General features: G+C 46.2%; 1 protein-coding gene across 1 annotated transcript in view; it reads right to left on the reverse strand.

The window, feature by feature from the left end:
• The window catches only part of LOC147111745 (E3 ubiquitin-protein ligase RNF149-like), a 37,032-nt gene extending 17,672 nt beyond the window's left edge, over positions 1-19,360 (reverse strand). Inside the window, exons 1-3 of the mRNA XM_085998942.1 lie at positions 19,159-19,360; positions 3,535-3,785; positions 244-327 (exon numbers count right to left, since the gene is read on the reverse strand). Of these exons, the coding sequence (XP_085855068.1) occupies positions 244-327; positions 3,535-3,785; positions 19,159-19,228 (405 nt within the window). The 5' untranslated portion in view covers positions 19,229-19,360. The remainder of the gene's footprint in view (positions 1-243; positions 328-3,534; positions 3,786-19,158) is intronic.
• Between the last annotated feature and the right edge of the window lie 2,701 nt (positions 19,361-22,061).

Genomic DNA, 22,061 nt, shown 5'->3' on the forward strand with positions numbered 1-22,061 from the left:
TGAATACCAAGAAAATACATTAAAAAGTTTAAAATGCCCGAAAAGAAAATCACTGTGCAATTGGAAATACAATACCAACACTTTCTGAAAATAACCTGATTACACGATTGAAATCGATATACGGCAAATTTTTGGCAAGGCCCGGCACCACCGACAGGACCGCACACCCTGCAAGTTGCTGTTGAAAATAAGTTAAAATCAAAATCCTGTCAACAGACAAGTAGTAGAATAAAAGTGCCTTACCCTATCTCCACACCTGACAGTGTGAAGCTGAAGTTTACTAATAGCCTTCTTGGCTTCTTTCCTGTTAGTTTTGTTTTTCTTGTTCTGACAACAAATGATAAAAATTGATTATACTAAAAATTGTCACCATGTCCATATCTAGAGCACCAGAGCAATGACCATATCTTCTTTATATGCGTTGCTATTAACCAGGCTGTACACATTCAAAACCTTTAGTACATGATACGCCAAAAAAAAAAAAAATCGGTACCACAGTCGGACAGGTTTACATTCTCATTGCTTTCTACCTCATGCTTTCATTAGCTTTCCCCCCCATCATGTTGACTTTAAGCTAGTCTCTGAAATAGTTTAAGTTGAATCTAATTTTGAACTTATAGAACCTGCTCCAAAGCCCAGCTATGCAAGGTGCGCTGGCTTTGCACTTCTTGGCTTAGAAATTTGCTGATGCTGTGCCCGCTTTACAGGTGTAAAATGGATGCATAACCATCCAATATGGCAGGCAGCTTGAGCGCGCACACACAGGATTACGTATGATATACGACACAGAAACAGGCCTTTCGGCCCAACCAGTCCATGCCGGCGTTTATGCTCCACTCCAGCCTCCTCTCGTCTTTCCTCATCTAACCATCAGCATAACCCTCTATTCCCTTCTCCCGCATATGCTTATCTAACTGCCCCTTAAATTCATCTATACTATTCACTTCAACCACTCCCTGTGGTACCGAGTTCCACATTCTCACCACTCTCTGAGTAAAGAAGTTTCTTCTGAATTCCCTATTGGATTTCTTGGTGACTATCTTATATTGATGGCCTCTAGTTATGCTCTTCCCCACAAGTGGAAACATTCTCTCTGTATTTACTCTATCAAAACCTTTCATGATTTTAAAGACCCCTCAGCCTTCTCTTTCCAAGAGAAAAGAAAAGAGACCCAGCCTGTTCATCCTTTCCCAATAGGTATACCCTCGCATTTCTGGTATCATCCTTGTAAATCTTCTCTGCACCCTCTCCAGTGCCTCTATATCCTTTTTATAATATGGTGACCAGAATTGTACGCAGTACTTCAAGCGTGGTCTAACCAATGTTCAATACAAGTTTAGCATAACTTTGCTACTTTTCAATCCCTCTAGAAATAAAGTGCTTGGTTTGATTTTTTTATGGCCTTATCTGAAGGCCATATCTGAAGTGAAATACAAAATACATTATTCCCTTCCAGGAAACACAGTTCAAACAAAAACAAATCCCATATTCTCCAAGCGTACTGGCATATTTCTAACACATCCACGCTCACCCCTACGGTTTAGGATTCCAATTAATCCAACTGAAATATCTCAGGGAAAAACACATTAATAATACCAGTGACAGAATTATTTAAAAAGGAACAAAAAAGACCTCGGTGAAAAGACAAATGAGAAAATTATAAAAGATAAAATATCACTGTTCTTAAAAGTATCACTGTCAGAAGTGACAGGAAAAAAAGACGCAAGCTGTTAAATAGTTTACCTCCGTAATATGGATACAGTTTTATTAACGTAATCTTAGCGATACCTGATTGACCAAAGCCATGAAATTAGCCCATGAACACTTGTATACATACGGCCCAGTGTTTACAAAGCTGTAAAGTGCTTTGGGACATCCTGGGGTCGTGAAAGATGCTACATAAATGATTCCACACCGGAATTGTGCCACCCGTCATATTGGTAAAGGCTGAAATATCAGTGTCCAGGACCCCCACCTGAAACAGGCGGTAGGGCCTATGCATATGGAAATAGGGAGCCCAGGATAACCAAGTCTACATGCAGCCTAATCAGCGGTGGCTAAAGGAACCGCTGGAGACCGCCACCAAAAAAACACTTACCTGAACATGGAGCCAGGAGGAGCAGAAGCTACCTGAAGACCGCTGCCGATGGCGCAATGGTCCGAAATTTAAATCTGGCTTGTCTGGGGATGGGCAACTGCCGTCCGCAGCTCACAGGTTTAATTTAAATGAGGTTCAAGGGCACGATGGGATTGTTTCCTGTTCGCGCCGGCAGGCTAGCACTATCCAATTTCACCCCCTTTCTTCCCAACTCCCTGCTGTTTGATCTAATTGGAACATCAATCAGTTAAACCTCCATCGGTTGAAAAAGAAGCCTATTTTGTTTTGCTAGTCATTCCATGAGACTGCTGGTTTGGACTCAAATATAATGTCTGTACTGGTTCTCAAGCTTTATTCATGCTTCTTGAGACTTTCTATATATTTTTTGTTATTAAGTTTCTCCCCTCCCTAGTCCTGTCTTGAAGCTCTTGTCTCCTTGCTGGGGTATGGTTCCAGAGATACCAGTTGTCTCATTCAAGTGGTCACTCTTCGCATGTGAGCCTGGACAGCAAGTGTCATCAGGCCATTTGATCATCCTGGCCGTTTTTTCTGTGAAGTAATCCAGGGGATCTGGGATCTCCCTGGCTTAAATATAGTTTGCTTGCCTCTCAACCAGAAGACTGCGAGCTCAAGTCATGGAGTTGCCCATCATTCAAACTGGTTTGCCTCAGTTGACTGAGTTTAGTCAGCGCTTGGCTGAGCAAGTAAAGGAATTGCCATCTAGAAGTAAAAGTATATATTTTATTGCTTAACTCAGTAATTGATGACAAAGCCACACTAATCTTGCTTGTACATCTCTACCAAAGAAATTGGAACATAATTAAAGAAAGATCCATATCAAATTCTGTTCAAATCACTGCTAAAATGCAATGACCTACTATAGACTGGGTAAGATTTCAATGCTATCAACATTCAAAGTACTGTGGTGGTACAACACACTGATGTTCCAACATACTGTACCAGTGAGTGAACACAGATTTTTTAGAACATAGGTTTTTTTTTTTAAATGGTGAGTTTGAGTGGAGGAAGTGGTTTTAAAGAAAGGCACTTATAGACCAGAAAAAAGGGAAAATCAGAAGGAATCGCCGCAGACCATATTTGCACACCTTTGGAAGGTGCGTGGTGGTACAGAGACCTGGATGCAGTTCATCGCTCACCTTTTTAGTTGGAAATGGAATATAGTGTGGGAGAGCAAAAAGGAGGAAAATTTAGAACTTGAATTTAGAAAGAGAAAGTATTCATTTTTACACATTTTGTCTGTATCACAATATTCAAATTATTTAACAAAACTTCAGTCAAAAAAACTACCAGGAGTATTGACATCCAGGGTGATGCTTTATTTGCATAGATATGAAACTGAAAGCCTCAAACTGAATATTCAGATAATTGATGGGAATTTTAAAGTACTTTTAAACTTACAATTCATAAATATTTACCTGGCTTGAAAACTGGGATCCTGCATATAGAAATCTCTGAATATAGTAGAAGATGAGCCAAGCCAGGGAGATGATCATCATTGTTATGAAAGCGATAATTACAAACACAACTGACCGAGAGCTCATCCACTCTTGTACATGACGGGTACCAAGAGTTATGGACATGATCACTGGGATACCTCGACGGACTAACTCCAGGATTTCCATTCCCTTTGAATTGCCAATCATGATAGCAACAGTATTTCCAGTCCCTGAAAACAAAGAAAACAGAATAAATGTTGGTAACAGACCCTATCCAAATCTGAGGCAAGACTGGGATAAAAAAAAGTGACTCAATTTGAAGCATTCTAATTAAAAATAGACAGAAGCCAGGAATCAAGATTAAACATAGTTTCCATCCAAAGTGATGCATTCTCTAGTACTCACATCCTTCAGTCTGAGGAGAATAATTCAGCAAATAATACAGTATTACAAACCTGAAAAACCACAGGGCCATTTATGACAGTGTTGCGCCCCGGAGATGGGACCCTGCCAATGATCCCGTCATAAATAGCAAGGGCAGCTCACTTGCATACCCACTGGCACTGGCCAAGCACAACTACTATGCAACATGGGAGTACAGTGTTGCGGGAATTGAAATGAAAGAAAATTTAAAAATCTAGAATGGATGAAAATTGCAGCAGCAGGCTGAGGAAGCTGCAGATAAGTACTGACCAGTTTTTAAGACTGAAGGAACTGTCATAGAGGGCTCATGTAAGCATCTGTGGCAATTTTAAAGCATATCTTCAAGTGGAGGATGTGGCAGAGGCACCCAAAGGGAGCACGGCATTGCAAAGAGGCCAAAAAGAGCATAACATTTTAATAAGCCAGACCTTCAGACACTCTGGGTTGAGAGGCACTAAATGGAGTGACTGCTGAGTGCCAATGGGAGGAAGCTGCCATGTGGAAAGAGGTGGCAGTGGCACAGAGTGCCACCTCTCATCCCAGGACTACAGACTAGTGCCACAAGAACTTCCAAAGACAACACAAGAGAAGGCAAGGTAATACTTTGGCCGCTGTCTCTCTACTTCCTTGAGCACCAATACACTGTTCACCATCTAAAATTAATAGCTTCACAAGTCATCCATCACACTGCACTGTAGTTAAGAGGGTCACTGTCTTGGGATGTCACAATATGTGCCCACAGTTCCCCTAACAAAACCCCTTCCTCCACTTGAACAGAGTGAAACCAGCAGATCCATTACATCAGCTGTCCAATGCGGCGGCGGTGACAGAGGAGATGAAAATTCTCTCTGGTGACTATGATAATGACAATGAAGATGAGGAGGAAGAGGAAGTAGAAGGCAAGGCCAAAAGGAATGCTTGAAGCAAGATCCTGCCCCATGTTCCTCTGCCACAACCTCCTTAAATCACCCCTGGTGTTACTTGCTTTCCCACTACCATGCATCCACTCAGAAAATTTCTTCTTGGGGGAACTTAGATAGTGTAAAAGAGTATGTGGCACTGGGTGATTCACTGCACACAGGAGAGGTAGAGGATTGGGGAGTGGTCGAGGATGTGGCTGCTTCCCAGCAGAGGCTGAGGAGAAGACTGGCCTTAGCTCTGGAGTTGTGGGATTCAGATTGCCTGGAATGGATGTTCAAACAACATCAAACCTACGTGCAGACTCTGATCAGTCTCTGAGGCTGTGTAGCAACTAATAGCTCTGACTCTGGAGTCTATAGTACTCATTTGCAGTATCAGGGAAGCTTTCTCCTTGTTGTGGACATCAATGGAGCATGTGGCAGCTGCACTGGAACCTGCAAAAGCACCCCCACCCCCACCTCAGAGCGACATGGGACCAGTCAGTGACTTCACCTCCACGGAAGCAGAGACTGAGGCCCTGGTGGGAGTAAGGCACAGTTTAGGCAGTACCCTGCTTTCAGGCCCATGGGGCCAAGATGCTAACTTCTGTCTCTCAAAGCTTTCAAGATCTGGTTAGCACTGTTGCCTCACAGCGCCAGGGACCCGGGTTCGAATCCGGCCTCGGGTGACTGTCTGTGTGGAGTTTGCACATTCTCCCTGCGTTTGCGTGGGTTTTCTCCGAGTGCTCCGGTTTCCTCCCACAGTCCAAAAATGTGCAGGTTAGGTTGATTGGCTATGATAAATTGACCCTTAGTGTTAGGGGGATTAAAATATGTGGGGTTACGGGGATAAGGTGGGATATGTGTTGGTGTAGGGGTTACGGGGATTGGGTGGGATATGTGTCGGTGCAGGCTCGATGGGCCGAAATGGCCTCTATCTGCACTGTGGGGTTTCTGTGATTCTGTGATAAGACTAACCAGCTTGCTGGTTAATGGCGAGAGATCCAGCGCCCAGTAGAATGGAAACAACAGGAGCAAGGCGGCCATTGCTCAGGAGATCAGCACAGGTCAAACATCTGGCCTTCCCCCACAGAGCACCTGGTAAAAGGCACGCAAGAGGCAACACCAGGCTGTCCAGGCAGAAGCTCTAGAGATACAGCCAGCAGGGCAGCTCAGTCCCATGAGCCTTGTGTACCAAAGGAACAGGCAAGCATTCATGATATTAGCCCACAGACTGCATCTAGGAGAAGCACTAGGAGAAAGACAGACCACCAGGGGTGGGGGAGCAGAGTGTGAGGAAGGAGTTGGGATGGCTTCTGTTCAGTTTTGAATTCTTTGCATTAGAGAGAGATTGTGCACTTATTGCCTCATTAGATTTTATTTCAGTTGCAGTTTGTAGGTTTCAGATTGGCATCGTGAGCCCCTTTCTAGTCATAAAAAGACTGAATGATTGTGGCCATATCGGCTGCTTTCAATGTCCATTAATAAGGCCTTGCACTCTTGGCAATCGAGCCACGCTGAAAAAAATGCAGAGCCATCTCCTGCTGCTGGTTGTTTCTTGTTAGAACATAAGAAATAGAAGCAGGAGTAGGCCATATGGCCCCTCGAGCGGATCTTCTACCTCAACTCCACTTTCCCGCCTTATCCCCACATCCCTCAATTCCCTTCGTGTCCAAAATCTATCGCTCTCAGTTTTGACTCAATGACCGAGCATCCACAGCCCTCTGGTGTCTAGAATTCCAAAGATTCACAACCCGCTGAGTGAAGTAATTTCTCATCTCAGTTCTAAATGGCCCACCCCTTATCCGGAGACGATGCCCCCTAGTTCTGGACTCTCCTGCCAGGGGAAACAGCCTCTCAGCATCTACCATGTCAAGCCCTCTAAGAGTTTTATATGTTTCAATAAGATCTTCTCTTATTCTTCAAAACCAAGAGAATTAAACCCCATTCTACTCAATCTCTCCTCATAGGAGAACCCTCTCATCCCAGGAATCAATCTAGTGACCCTTCGTTGCACCCCCTCCAAGTGATAACATTTATTTACCCTGCCAAACAAGGCAGCAGTAACATGATGTAAGCAGTTATGCACGGCAGACTGGTTGATCTGGCAGAGGTCACCCAAGGACACTTGAAAAGGGCCATTTGCAATGAAGCTCAAGGCAGCAGTGACCTTAGTAACCACAGGAAGAGCTGTCCCAGTCCTAGATGCAGGCCAGATTACAGGTGACATCAAAGTTCTGATACTGCCTCTCTGGTGAGATGTAGGAGGTGGAGGCAGATTTTGGACATTCTTAAGTAACGGGTGGGATCTACTGACTTTCCTCCTTGGGTAAAGGAGAAGGTGAGGGGGAACTCCTCCTCATCCCCGAGGGGGAAGATGAATTCCCAGGGGAATGTCCTTCCTACCAGCTCTTGGTGCTTAAATAAAGAGCTGAACTCCCCACAATGGTGGGAGTTGAAAAACAAAAGCAACGAAAATGGCATAAAAAATCCAAGCTCTGTGTCACTCCCAAAACAAGTCAACTCACTCTCAAAAGGCTGGAAGTGAGTTTCAAAATATGCCAGTTTTTGTTTTACTTGCCTACAGCAATGACATTGCATTTTATGGAGCAAACGAAGAAAAGGGAGTGGGGAAGCCCCACCCACAGAAACATAATTTTGGACACTTTAATAAGCTTGCACTGAACTGTTATCGAGCGCATTCAATAGCAGCAGTGCATTCGGATTGCAAAATGCTGGCCTACTCTGGAGATTTTCTGACCCCCACCCAACTCCAACACACTGCATTTTCTGTCGTTATTTCGGCTTTCCAGCATCCGCAGTATTTTGCTATCGAACATGCATCATACCAGTTACCTTAATGCTGCCAACAGTGCATAAAAATAGCATCACATCCAACTGTTCAATCAATGTGATAAAAAAGGTTAAAATCCAAGGTTTGTGACCATATGTTAGTTTTTGTAGCATAATAAACTAAGCAAGCCTCTGCTCGTACCAGCACACTCTGCATATTGACTATTGACTAGGGTGGTCAAAACAGCATCCGATGAGGTTAACAATAAATGCTACACAAAGAAACTGTAACACCAATGCTAAGGCAATGTCCACTGTTCAATATGCCAATGCAGTACAGGAACAATTTACACTCATGACGCAAATATAGCCCAGGAAAATTCATGTGCCTGATTTTTCAAAAGTGACTGGTTTCTCTTCAGGACATTTCTTAAAGGGTTATTTGTGCTCAGTTATAAAAAGCCAGTGCTCAGAATTATAAGGAAACGACATTGATCTGAATTATCACAGCTGCACATTAGTATGTCAGAGGAATGTGCACCCACTGACTATTGCTCCTTCTTGCCACTGCAAAACTCCACAATGCAGAATTTCTCCAAGACTACAAATTCAACCAAATATATCTGGATTGCTCCAATAGATCTTGAACACTGTTTACATGAACAAAATGACTTAGGAATGCATGCATTAAGGGTACATCACAACGTATCACAAGTTAAATAACAGAGTGCTCATACGCTACTCTCACATCCCACAATGTCACATGGTTTTGCTGCACTCCTTCGTTCCCACGCAAGGACCAGGCTTCCTAGACAGTATACTCTCCTCTCCATATTTTTGTTTCATTTTCACTGTGTACACAAACCAAGTACACACAGAGACATTTTTGATCCACAACTGTAGTAAAATATTCTTAATGTATAATTTCCTCTTACTTTGCTTCTCTTTGCTCTTTCTTGCTATTTTTCATTCCTTTCTTCTCTATGCTCTTTCTTGCTATTTTTCATTCCTTCCTTCCTTTATTGGCCCAGAAATTCGGGTCGGGGGCTTCCCGCGGGTGCAAGCCCCCTGCACTTACCTTGCGCGCCGGCAGTTGAGCTTTGGGCCCCGTGGAATTCCGATCCGGGGCCTGGCCCAGCTGCCGGCGCGCAGTGCTTGCGTATCCCAGGGGCGCAGTTAGTTCGATGCGTCCCCTGGGATCACATGGGCCATGGGCAGCCAATCGGAGGAGGGAAAAGCCCATTCATAAGATTGACAGGAAGACCTGTCAAAACTTATAAATACTACGGCCCCAAAATAGCAGTAAACCTTCAAATAATTTTTTTTTTTTTTTTTTTTTAAATCACACTTTTTAAATAAACTATAAATTACATTAAACAACTATTTTAAACAATAATTTTAATTTTTGAAAAAAATAATTTTATATTCGAACAGGGCTAAAAATAAACTTACCTTGTTTTAAAGTATTTAAAAATAATAAACCTGTGGAAAAAATGTTTTAATTTTAATTAATTGACCACTTACCTTGTAAAAAGCAGGCCTTACGTATTCACCCGTGGAGACCCGAATTTCTGGGCCAGTGTCTGATGAACACTATTCATTTCTCTATTCCCCCATAGTTTACTATTTCCCTGCCCTCTCTGCTATATTTCTGTTGCTCAGTCCCTGTTACTCAGAACTCTAATACAATGCATAGTACAAAGACCAAGATAAACAAGATTCTCTCAAGAAAATACAGTACTTTGTCAGCCATTTCAGAAGTTTACTTGGCATAGGAAGCGTGAAATAATTATACTGTAGTTGGTAAGAAATCCTTTTTCCTATCTGCATTTCCTTTAAAGATTCCTAGGAACTACCGCAATTCTCAGAGGTAGGAGTATTGTATCTACAATCCTATAATCACAGTGTCAGCTGTGGCTTAATTGGTAGCACACATGCCTCTGAGTCAGAAGGTTGTGGGTTCAAGTCCCACTCCATGTACTTGAGCTGACACTCCAGTGCAGTGCTGAGGGAGTGCTGCACTTTTGGAGGTGCCGTCTTTCAGATGAGACATTAAACCGAAGGCCCCATCTGCTCTATTAGGTGGACGTAAAAGCACTATTTCGAAGAAAAGCAGGGGAGTTATCCCCGGTGTCCTAGCCAATATTTATCTGGTCATCATCACATTGTTGTTTGATGCGCATTGGCTGCCGAGTTTCCCACATTACAACAGTGACTCCACTTCAAAAAGTACTTCATTGGCTGTAAAGCGCTTTGAGATGTCCGGTAGTCGTAAAAGGCGCTATATAAATGTAAGTCTTTCTTTCTTATTGGAAAATTTCCTCTGCTGGTTCTATGATTCTATTATGTATTGCTGGGAACCAGGTTAGGTTGCAGGTAGACTGGATAAGGCTGCTACAGTCTGCTTAGTCTTCAGATTGATTATCCTAGCAGGTTAGTAGGCCTATTTTGGTTAAAATTCATTTTAAAAGTTCAATGTGATTTTACTATGTATTATTTTATTTTGCCAGTTTATTAGTGCAACAATGTATTTCATTTGGGATGGCTAAAGTTTTTTTTTAAAACTTTACCAACCAAATTTTGTTTAAGCATCATTTGAGAAAATGCTACAACTGGATCCACATTAAATTCAAATTGCCTAAAGTCCAATTCAAATCAAAAGGTAAAGCCTAAATGCTTAATACAAATACCCCAAAATGGTAAGAAATGGTTACATTTCATCCATAATAGAACATTCACATTTAACACTGTTGGTAGAATCAATTTATATAAAATCAAAATAGTACAGCAATTAATATGCTCCCATTTTTTCCCCAGAAAGCAGCTGCTGGTAATGATTCTACTGTTGCCATTCACACCTCCTCTAGACCCATCTTTTGATTTTTTTACTTGTCCCATTACCACCCCCTTTCACCATCATTCCTTTTGTCATTTAATCACTCCTGCTTTCCAGCCCATCACAGATCATCCCTTTTGTTCTTTCCTCTCCTCCCCTCCCCCACCCTTTCCCTACCTCTGTACTTGCTTAAAATCTGTTACATCTCTAACTTTTTCCAGTTCTGATGAAAGGTCAATGATCTGAAACGTTAACTCTATTTCTCTCTCCACAAATGCTGCTGAATATTTCTGGCATTTTCTGTTTTTATTAGCAATTTATACTTGGTCAGTAAAAACAAAAGCAACAAAGCAGGTTGGAGAGGGAAATTTAAAAGAATGGCTGCATATAGTGAGACCTCTATTCCTGGCCAGAATGGAGATGATTGGGTAATTCCCCCATCAATCATGCTGGCGTGTAAGTGACTGGGATAAAAACAGAAAATGCTGGAAATACTCAGCATCTGTAGAGAGAGAAACTGTCCAGTTCTGACATAGAAAATAAAAATAGGAGTAGGCCATTCGGCCCTTCGAGCCTGCTCCGCTATTCAATATGGTCATGGCTGATCCTCTATGCCAATACCATATTCCCGCTCTCTCCCCATACCCATCGACCTGAAACGTTAACTTTGTTTTTCTCTACGGATGCTGCCTGACCTGCTGAGTATTTCCAGCATTTTCTGTTTTTATTTCAGATTTCCAGCATCCGCAGTATTTTACTTTTTACGCAAAAAATTTGTATTATGTAACTATCCTCCACTCACTGCCTTTTGCTGGCGAAATCACCGTGCTTTTATCGGGAGAAGTTGGGTCATGAGTTCTGTTTGCTGTAGTTCGTAGAGGCTCTTTTTAAATAGACTCTAAATAGGCTTTGTCTGCTGTAAAATAAACTGTCTGGCTTTAAATTGGGCTGTAAGTCCCGACTCGCCTCCAATTCATTGGCTGGTACAGTGGTGTCAATAGACACCCCGTAGAAAAAATGCAAGGAAGAAGAAAGCTCTACAGTAGTCTTCATGTTTGGTTCCAGCACAACAATAAAGCACTTGTACACTGTCTATTACCCACAGGACCGACTCCTCGTGTTTACCAAAACCGCTCTCTGAATCTGAAGGAAGGGAGATCCATTTGTCTGTTGTTGCATACACTCCTATTATATAAAAGTTTAATGTTTCAGTGGCTCCCCAATTACCTTGTTTGTCAGGCAGATATAAATATTAGTGGCTTGGGATATCTTATTTTGCCAAAGGCATACAAACACAAATTGATGCGGAGTGAGGGTTAAAAGGGAGATTTGGACAAGGGCAATAGGCAATGGAATGGCAAATGGCTTTTAACACACAAATGAAAGGTTATGCACATTTGAATGTGAAATATGCATATACAGCAAATGGTGTCCAATAGCTGAATTGCAAAAAGATAAGGATTAAAGTGTGATTACGGACCATTCACCAAATGTAACTGGTCAGCAGGAAACTAGCAACAAAGCCCATTGAGCACTTAGATGCTTTACAAAGGCATTTAACTGCAAGTAAAAACAGGTTACTTTAACTGTGAAAAGCTCATTGGTAACGCCACATTCAGCATATTCTGTGCAATTTTTGACATTCTACTTACAATACGTCATTGATCAAACAGAATCATAGGGCCTGACATTCTGATAGGGCCGTTCCACCATGGAAGAGTGATGGGTTGGACCCTAAATCTGTCTCAGCAAGAGGCCCAGACTTCTTCCCAAATTGCGAGGCGTGGTTATCGGCACGTTCAGAGCAGGCACCTACATCAGCCGTGGCTCACCCTGGCAGTTGGAAAATTAGAGCAGCTCCATGCTACTCTGATGGCAGAAAGAAGGCCCAGCAAAAAATATTGATTCCCCCAAGCTTCTGCTCCCAATGGAACAAGTAGGCCTCTTGGTGAATGCAATCTATCCTCTTTGGGTTGATATGTGCATACGTTCCCTCCTTATTCTTATTTCCAAAATAAATTGTCACTTTTTTCTGCATTAAATTTCACCTATCTGCCCAATGTACTAATCTGTCTATGCCATCCTGAAGTCCCTTGCTCACCTTTTCACAGTTAACCACATTCCCTAGTTTTGTCATTTGCAATTCTGACACCTATACCCAAGTCCAGATCATTTATGTATTTATTAAAAGGAGCAATGGTTCCATCACTGACCGCTGGAGATGATTAAATCTTTGCAGTTCAAAAAACACCTAGGAACCACTACACTGTTTTAATCCTGTCCTATCCACACTCTCCTTAATCCCATTTGTGTTCATTTTATCAACAAGCCAGCTATCAACAAGCACCGTACCAGATGCCTTTTGAAAATCCATATACAATAAGAACTTGCATTTATATAGCCCTGTTAATGTAGAAAAATGTCCCAAGACGATTCACAGAGGCATAATTTTAAAAAAGGATGCAGAGCCGAATAGCGATATTGGGAAAGGAGACCAAGAGCTTGGTCAAAGAGGTGAGTTTTAAATGTGGAGAGGGATGGGGAGGGGAAAGGCAGCGGTGTTTAGAAAACAAATTCCAAAGTGTGGGGCCTAGGTGGCTGAAGACACAACTGCCAAGGGTGGGCGAAAGAAAGGGGTGATGCACAAGAGTTCTGAGTTGGAGGAATTGAGAGTTCTGGGGAGGTTGCAAGGCTAGAGAAGCATAGAGATAGGGAGGGGTAAGGCCATGAAGGGATCAACATGAGGATGAGAATTTAAAACTTGAGGTGTTGGAGGACTGGGAGCCAATGCAGGCCAGCAAGGACACGGGTGATGGGTTAGCGGGATGGTGTAGGATAGGATACAGGCAGCAGAGTTTTGGATGAGCTGATGTTTACGGAGTGTTGAGGATAAAGACCATGGCTGTAGATGGGCCATGAAGAGCTGACATGGTCGACATTCACAGTATTTCTTTTATCAGTACACTCCTTAAAGAACACTATTAAATTTGTTAAACATGACTTGCCCATTACAAATTGCTGCTGGCTTTCTTAATTAACCCATGTTAGGCGAGTGTGAATTATAATTCTGTATTATGGCCTCTAGAAGTTTACCAACTACCGATGTTAGGTTGATTGGTCTATTGTTACATGGGTCTCCTTTTTTGAACCAAGGTTTTACATTGGCATTGACATTGGCACCCTTCAAATCCTCTGGCACAACATCCATATCTAAAGATTGTGGTCAGAGCCTCTGCTATTTTCTCTCTGGATTCCCTGAGCACTCTACATTGCATCCCAACAGGTCACTGCACCTTCTGCACTTTGAATCCCACCATTTTCTTCAGTACAACTTCCTTGCCTATAATCATCTTATCTCGTGGTTCCACCTCATCCTCCCTTTTATTCTCACTGTGTAAAGCGAGGTCAAATAATCATTCAATATCTCTGCCATTCTTTCATCTGCCATAAAGAGATTTCCTTTTTCAACGTTAATCAGCCCTACCCTTTATTTAACTATTCTTTACTTTTGTGTCTTTATAAAATCCTTTACTATTTCCCTTTAAGTTACCTGCCATTGGACATAGTTCAACGAACAGCAACAAGATCATTCAAGCACTAGGGGTTTTGAGTTACAAACAAAAACTCACAGAACTGAACTTGTCATTAGAAAAGATGGGCTTGGGTATAATCTAGCTGTAAAATGTAGATATATAGTTTACTTTATCATAATTACAAAACTAGAAGATGGAAACACAAAATTAACAAGCATTGACTAAATGTTATCCTTCCCACAAATGTATCTACATTGAATGAACTCTCAGCAAAAGTGTTTAATGTTATGTTAGTTAACTCTTCTTTCATGAAGTAGATAAATACCTCTTTAAAAAATTGAAATTAAAGTAATAAGGACAGAGGAATAGGCACTAATGATCAAATTCACCACAAACATGACAGTTCATTTGTTGCTGGATGAATGTGTAATCTGTGGAATGCATCTGGTTAGAGCTCATTTGTGTGACCTGTGGGTTTGAAATGCTATCGTACTATTTGACTTGATTAGCTTACGGGGAAAATATCAGAGCTTTTATTTTCTTGAAGGCGGGAGATCATTTCTCTTCAGAGTTATACAGTGCCCACTATACTGCAAATTTTGGTAAAATCCACTGCTAGTTACACAAGGCCTGTAAAAGGAATAACCTCAATGGGTTGAATGTCCTTTTCTTACTCCATGTCTTTGATCACATAACCCAGGCTAACACTCTAGTGCAGTACTGAGCGAGTGCTGCACTGTCAGAGGTGCCGTCTTTCGGATGAGACATTAAACCGAGGCCCCATCTGCCCTCTCAGGTGGATGTAAAAGATCCCATGGCAGTATTTCGAAGAAGAGCAGTGGAGTTATCCCCGGTATCCTGGCCAACATTTATCCCTCAACCAACATAACAAAAACAGATTATCTGGTCATTATCACATTGCTGTTTGTGAGAGCTTGCTGTGCGCAAATTGGCTGCCACATTTCCTACAAGTGACTACACTTCAAAAGATTGGAAATTTGCTAAAAATCACTCCAACGGCACAATTCCCGAATCAAGAGAGCTTTGAAAGATTATGACTAATGCTGCTGCAATTTCCTCACCTACTTCTTTGAAAGAGAATGGATGTCAGAAACAAGGGCAAATGTACAGTAATGTGTGAATACTTCACATATGTATGTTGAAAATACAAATGTTCACATTACCATGAACCAGTTATTTTTTGCTCAAAAGGAATAATGCTGCTAATTAATTCATGGAATCATCCAATTTGATTTTTTTGTTAGACACAATCTGATCTTTATGCAAAAAGAACAAACCATTCAAACCTGTTCAACATCAGTAACTAAGTTCTAGTGATTATTAATTATGACAACAACCTGTTTGGGAGGCTTTGACAGTACCAGTAGCTGATGTACAATTGCTCATGCCAACAACATAAAAACAAATCATTTCCAGTGGTACCAAGCTGCTCAGTTATTCAAATTCCTTTGGTAACAAGACTGCATCATTGCATTATTGTTTTTTTATTTGTTCCGGGATGTGGGCGTCACTGGCAAGGCTAGTATTTATTGCCCATCCCTAGTTGCCCTCGAGAAAGTGGTGGTGAGCAGCCTTCTTGAACCGCTGCAGTGCTTGTGGTGAAGGTACTCCCATAATGCTGTTAGGGAGGGAGTTCCAGGATTTTGACCCAGTGACGATGAAGAAACGGCGATATATTTCCAAGTCAGGATGGTGTGTAACTTGGAGGGGAACTTGGAGGTGATGGTGTTCTCACATGCCTGCTGCCCATGTCCTTCTAGGTGGAAGATGCTGCTGGGAGGTGGTTTGGGAGGTGCTGCAGTGCATCTTGTAGATGGTACACACTGCAGCCACAGCACGCCAGTGGTGGAGGGAGTGAATGTTTAAGGTGGTGGATGGGGTGTCAATCAAGCGGGCTGCTTTGTCCTGGATGGTGTCGACCTTCTTGCGTGTTGTTGGAGCTACTCTCATCCAGGCAAGTGGAGAGTATTCCATCACACTCCTTACTTGTGACTTGTAGACGGTGGAAAGGCTTTGAGGAGTCAGCAAGTGAGACACTCGCCGCAGAATACCTAGCCTCTGACTTGCTCTTGTTGCCACTGTATTTATAGAAACATAGAAGATAGGAGCAGGAGTAGGCCATTCGGCCCCTCGAGCCTGCTCCGCCATTCAATGCGATCATGGCTGATCATCCAAATTCAGTACCCTGTCCCTGCTTTCTCCCCATATCCCTTGATCCCTTTAGCCTTAAGAAATATATCCAACTCCTTCTTGAATATATTTAATGAATTGGCCTCTACTGCCTTCTGTGGTAGAGAATTCCACAGGTTCATCACTCTCTGGATAAAGAAATTCCTCATCTCTGTCCTAAATGGCTTACCCCTTATCCTTAGACTGTGACCCCTGGTTCTGGACTCCCCCGCCATCGGGAACATCCTTCCTGCATCTAGTCTGTCCAGTCCTGTCAGAATTTTATAAGTTTCAATGAGATCCCCTCTCATTCTTCTAAACTCCAGCGAGTATAAGCCCAATCGACCCAATCTCTCCTCATAAGTCATTCCTGCCATCCCAGGTATCAGCCTGGTGAATCTTCGCTGAACTCCTTCCATGGCAAGAACATCCTTCCTCAGATAAGGCTGTGGCTGTGGCTGGTCCAGTTAAGTTTCTGGTCAATGGTGAACCCCAGGATGTTGATGGTGGGGGATTTGGCGATGGTAATACCATTGAATGTCAAGGGGAGGTGGTTAGACTCTCGCTTGTTGGAGACAGTCATTGCCTGGCACTTGTGTCACACGAATGTTACTTGTCGCTCGTCAGCCCAAGCCTGAGTGTCGTCCAGGTCTTGCTACATGCGGGCATGGATTGCTTCATTTTCTAAGGAGTTGCGAATAGAACTGAACACTGTGCAATCATCAGCGAACATCCCCACTTCTGACCTTATGATGGAGGGAAGGTCATTGATGAAGCAGCTGAAGATGGTTGGGCCTAGGACACTGCCCTGAGGAACTCCTGCAGCAATGTCCTGGGGCTGAGATGATTGGCCTCCAACAACCACAACTATCTTCCTTTATGCTAGGTATGACTCCAGCCAGTGGAGAATTTCCCCCCCCCCCCCCCCACCCACCCACCCCGATTCCCATTGACTTCAGTTTTACTAGGGCTCCTTGATGCCACACTCGGTCAAATGCTGCCTTGACTGATGGGACGGTAATTGGATTTGTCCTGGTTTTTGTGGACAGGACATACCTGGGCAGTTTTCCACATTGTCGGGTAGATGCCAGTGTTGTAGCTGTACTAGAACAGCTTGGCTAGAGGCGCGGCTAGTTCTGGAGCACAGGTCTTCAGCACGATAGCCGGGATGTTGTCAGTGCCCATAGTCTTTGCTGTTTCCAGTGCACTCAGCTGTTTCTTGATGTCATGTGGAGTGAATCGAATTGGCTGAAGACTGGCATCTGTGATGGTGGGGGCCTCAGGAGGAGGCTGAGATGGATCATCCACTTGGCACTTCTGGCTGCAGATAGTTACAAACACTTCAGCCTTGTCTTTTGCACTTGCATGCTGGGCTCCGCCATCATTGAGATGGGAATAATCATGGAGCCGCCTCCTCCTCCGTTTAGTTGTTTAGTTGTCCACCACCATTCTCGACTGGATGTGGCAGGACTGCAGAGATTTAATCTGATCTGATCCTTTGGTTGTGGGATTGCTTAGCTCGGTCTATAGCATGCTGCTTCCGCTGTTTAGCATGCATGTAGTCCTGTGTTGCAGCTTCCCCAGGTTGGCACCTCATTTTTAGGTACGCCTGGTGCTGCTCCTGGCATGCTCTTCTGCAGTCCTCATTGATCCCCTGGCTTGATGGTAATGGTAGAGTGAGGGATATGCCGGGCCAAGAGGTTACAGATTGTGGTGGAATACAATTCTGCTGCTGCCCCACATCACCTCATGGATGCCCAGTTTTGAGCTGCTTGTGCTGAATCTATCCCATTTAGCCATACAACACGATGGAGGGTGTCCTCAGTGTGAAGATGAGACTTCCTCTCTACAAGGACTGTGCAGTGGTCCCCGCTACCAATGCTGTCATGGACAGATGCATCTGCGACAGGTAGATTGGGAGATCGCGGTCAAGTATGTTGTTCCCTCGTGTTGGTTCTCTCACCACCTGCCGCAGGCCCAGTTTGGCAGCGATGTCCTGCAGGACTCGGCCAGCTCAGTCAGTAGTGGTGCTGCGGAGACACTCTTGGTGATGGACATTGAAGTCCCCCACCCAGAGTACATTCTGTGCCCTTGCTACTCTCGGTGCTTCTTCCAAGTGGTGTTCAACATGGAGGAGTACCGATTCATCAGCTGAGGGAGGGCAGTAGGTGGTAATCAGTAGGAGGTTTCCTTGCCTATGCTTGACCTTGAAGCCATGAGGCTTCATGGGGTCCGGAGTCAATGTTGAGGACTCCCAGGGCCACTCCTTCCTGACTGTATGCCACTGTGCCGCCACCCCTGGTGGGTCTGTCCTGCCAGTGGGACAGGACATACACGGATGGTGATGGAGGAGTTTGGGACATTGGCTGAAAGGTATGATTCTGTGAGTATGACTAAGTCAGGCTGTTGCTTGACTAGTCTGTGGGACAGCTCTCCCAATTTTGGCACAAGTCCCCAGATGTTAGTCTTTGCAGGGTCGACTGGCTTTGTAGTGGATTGTTACAACTGAGTGGCTTGCTAGGCCATTTCAGAGGACAGTAAAGAGTCAGCCACATTGCTGTGGGTCTGGAGTCACATATAGGCCAGACCAGGTATGGACAGCAGATTTCCATCCCATAAGGACATTAGTGAACCAGATGGGTTTTTACGACCACCCATAATGGTCACCATTACCGATACTAGCTTTTTATTTAATCAACTGAATTTAAATTCCACAGCTGCCGTGGTGGGATTTGAACTTATGTCTCCGGATCATTAGTCCAGGCCTCTGGATTCCTAGTCCAGTAACATAATCACTATGCTGCCGTAACCGTTAACAGCAAAGACACACTTTTTATGTTTTGCTAAAGGACTAAGCTACGATTAAAAAAAAAATCAATCATTTACGCTTTACTGTTTCTACAAATGATTCCGGTATGCCAGAACTTACCAATGTGGTTCATGGTGACTGTTGCATTCCCAGTCCCAAGAAAATTGTAAATCACAACTGCAGATGCCATTTTTTTTGCAGCATTTAAAATCTTCTCTTTGAAAGTACAATTCCCTCTTGCTACCAGAGCTATCCACGGCTCCCCTGATCTGGGTATGAAGAATTCTGTGTTGCGGTCACATCCCAATTGGTCCCGGTTGGTCCTGGGGATCCCAATCACTCCCTGCACACTATCTTTAGGAGAACTGTCACCATACCTGGAGAAAAAATTAAAACTTGAAAAAAACCCAGCTTAATTACCTCTGTAACAAATTCACAGCTGGTCTAATTTCATATTCTCCCTCATTTAAAATAAATCTGTTCCTCTCACTCCCCAACTCTCTCTCCCTCCCCCATCCTTGACACCCTTCTTCGCGTCCCCACCCCTCCTTCTCCCCTCCTGCATCCCCTTCTCCGACCTCCCTGTCCCCCATCCACTTCTCACCCCCTCAGCCCTCCCCATGTTATTCTCCTCCCCCTCTCTTCCCCCTCCTTCTCTCTCCCCCTCCCACTCTCATTCCCCCCTCTCCCTCACTCTCCCCCCTCCCCCTCCCCTCTCTCTCTGCTCCCTGGCCCCTCCCCTGCCTCTCACCCCTTCCCCCCTCCCTTCTCTCTTTCCGCCCTCCCCACCTCCCCCCGCATCTCCCCATCCCATCTCCCCCCTCCCCCTCTCCATCTCACCCCTCCCCCTCTCTCTCCCACTCCATCCCCCCTCTCCCTCCACCCCTCCCCCCTCTCCCCCCTCCCCCCTCCCCCTCCCCCTTTCTCTCCCTCCACCCCTCTCATTCCCCCCCTCTATCTCTCCCCCTCCCTTCTCTTGCCGCCCTCCCCACTCCCCATCTCCCCCCTCGCCCTCCCCCATTCTCTCCCTCCACCCCTCCCCCCTCTCCCCATCCCTCCACCCCTCCCCCTCTCTCCACCCCTCCCTCAACCCCTCCCCCTTTCTCTCCCTCCACCCCTCTCCCCCTCCCACTCCACCCCTCCCTCCCCCCTCCCTCCACTCCTCTCCCCTCCCTCCACCCTCCCCTCTCCTCCCTCCACCCCTCCCTCCACTCTCCCCCTCCCTCCACTCCTCCCCCCTCTCCCCACCCCCTCTCTCTCTCCCTCCTCTCTCTCCCCCACCCTCCACCCCTCCCCCCTCTCCCCCTACCCCTCCTCACTCCCCCCTCACTCCTCACTTCCCCTCACTCCTCTCCCCACTCCTCTCTCTCCTCCCCCCTCACTCCTCCCTCTCTCCTCCTCTCTCCTCCCCCTCACTCCTCTCTCTCCTCCCCCTCACTCCTCTCTCTCCTCCCCCCTCACTCCTCTCTCTCCTCTCTCCTCCCCCCTCACTCCTCTCTCCTCCCCCCTCACTCCTCCCCTCACTCCTCTCTCCTCCCCCCCTCACTCCTCCCCCTCACTCCTCTCTCCTCCCCCCCTCCTCTCTCTCCTCCCCCCTCACTCCTCTCTCCTCCCCCCCTCACTCCTCTCTCTCCTCTCCCCTCACTCCTCTCTCTCCTCTCCCCTCACTCCTCTCTCTCCTCCCCCCTCACTCCTCTCTCTCCTCTCCCCCCCTCACTCCTCTCTCTCCTCTCCCCCCCTCACTCCTCTCTCTCCTCTCCCCCCCTCACTCCTCTCTCTCCCCATCCCCACTCCTCTCTCCCCATCCCCACTCCTCTCTCCCCCCCCACTACTCTCTCTCCCCTCCCCCACTCCTCTCCCTCCCCCCCTCACACCTCTCTCTCTTCCCCCCCTCACTCCTGCCTCTCCCCCCTCACTCCTGCCTCTACCCCCCTCACTCCTCCCCGCTTAATCCTCCCCCCTAACTCCTCTCTCTCTGCCCCCACTCCTCTCTCCAGCCTCACTCCTCTCTCCAGCCTCACTCCTCTCTCCCCCCTCACTCCTCTCTCTACCCTTACTCCTCTCTCCCTCCCCCCCCACTCCTCTCTTCCCCCTCACCTCTCTCCTCTCTCCCCCCCCACTCACTCCTCTCTCTCCCCCCCCACTCACTCCTCTCTCCCCCCCACTCACTCCTCTCTCCCCCCCCCACTCACTCCTCTCTCCCCCCCCACTCACTCCTCTCTCTCACCCCCACTCACTCCTCTCTCTCTCCACCTCTCTCTCCCCCTCCCCCCACCCCTCCCTCCCTCCACCTCTCCCCCTCCCTCCACCTCTCCCCCTCCCCCTACCCCCCTCCACCCCTCCCTCTCCCCCTCCCTCCACCCCTCCCCATCTCTCTCCCCCTCCCTCCACCCCTCCCCATCTCTCTCGCCCTCCCCTCCACCCCTCCCCCCTCTCTCCCCCTCCCTCCACCCCTCCCCCCTCTCTCCCCCTCCCTCCACCCCTCCCATTCTCCCCCTCCCTCCACCCCTCCCCAGCTCTCTCCCCCTCCCTCCCTCTCTCCACCATCTCTCCCCCTCCCTCCACCCTCTCTCTCCCCCTCCCCCCTCCTCTCCCCCTCCTTCCCTCCTCCCCCTCCCTCCCCCTCCACTCCTCCCCCCACTCCTCCCCCACTCTCCCCCTCCACTCCTCTCTCCCCCTCCCTCGCCACTCCTCCCCCCTCTCCCCCCACGCCTCCCCCCCCCCACTCCTCTCTCCCCCCTCGCTCCTCTCTCCCCCCCTCGCTCCTCTCCCCCCCCTCGCTCCTCTCCCCCCCCCTCGCTCCTCTCTCCTCTCTCTCCCCCCTCGCTCCTCTCTCTCCCCCCCTCGCTCCTCTCTCTCCCCCCTCGCTCCTCTCTCTCCCCCCCTCGCTCCTCTCTCCCCCCCCCTCGCTCCTCTCTCCCCCCCCTCGCTCCTCTCTCTCTCCCCCCCCTCGCTCCTCTCTCTCCCCCCCTCGCTCCTCTCTCTCTCCCCCCCTCGCTCCTCTCCCCCCCTCGCTCCTCTCT

This window comes from Somniosus microcephalus, chromosome 10 (assembly GCF_052327205.1).
Source record: "Somniosus microcephalus isolate GS21.2 chromosome 10, FLI_Smic_1.0, whole genome shotgun sequence".
NCBI classification, from domain to species: Eukaryota; Metazoa; Chordata; class Chondrichthyes; order Squaliformes; family Somniosidae; genus Somniosus; species Somniosus microcephalus.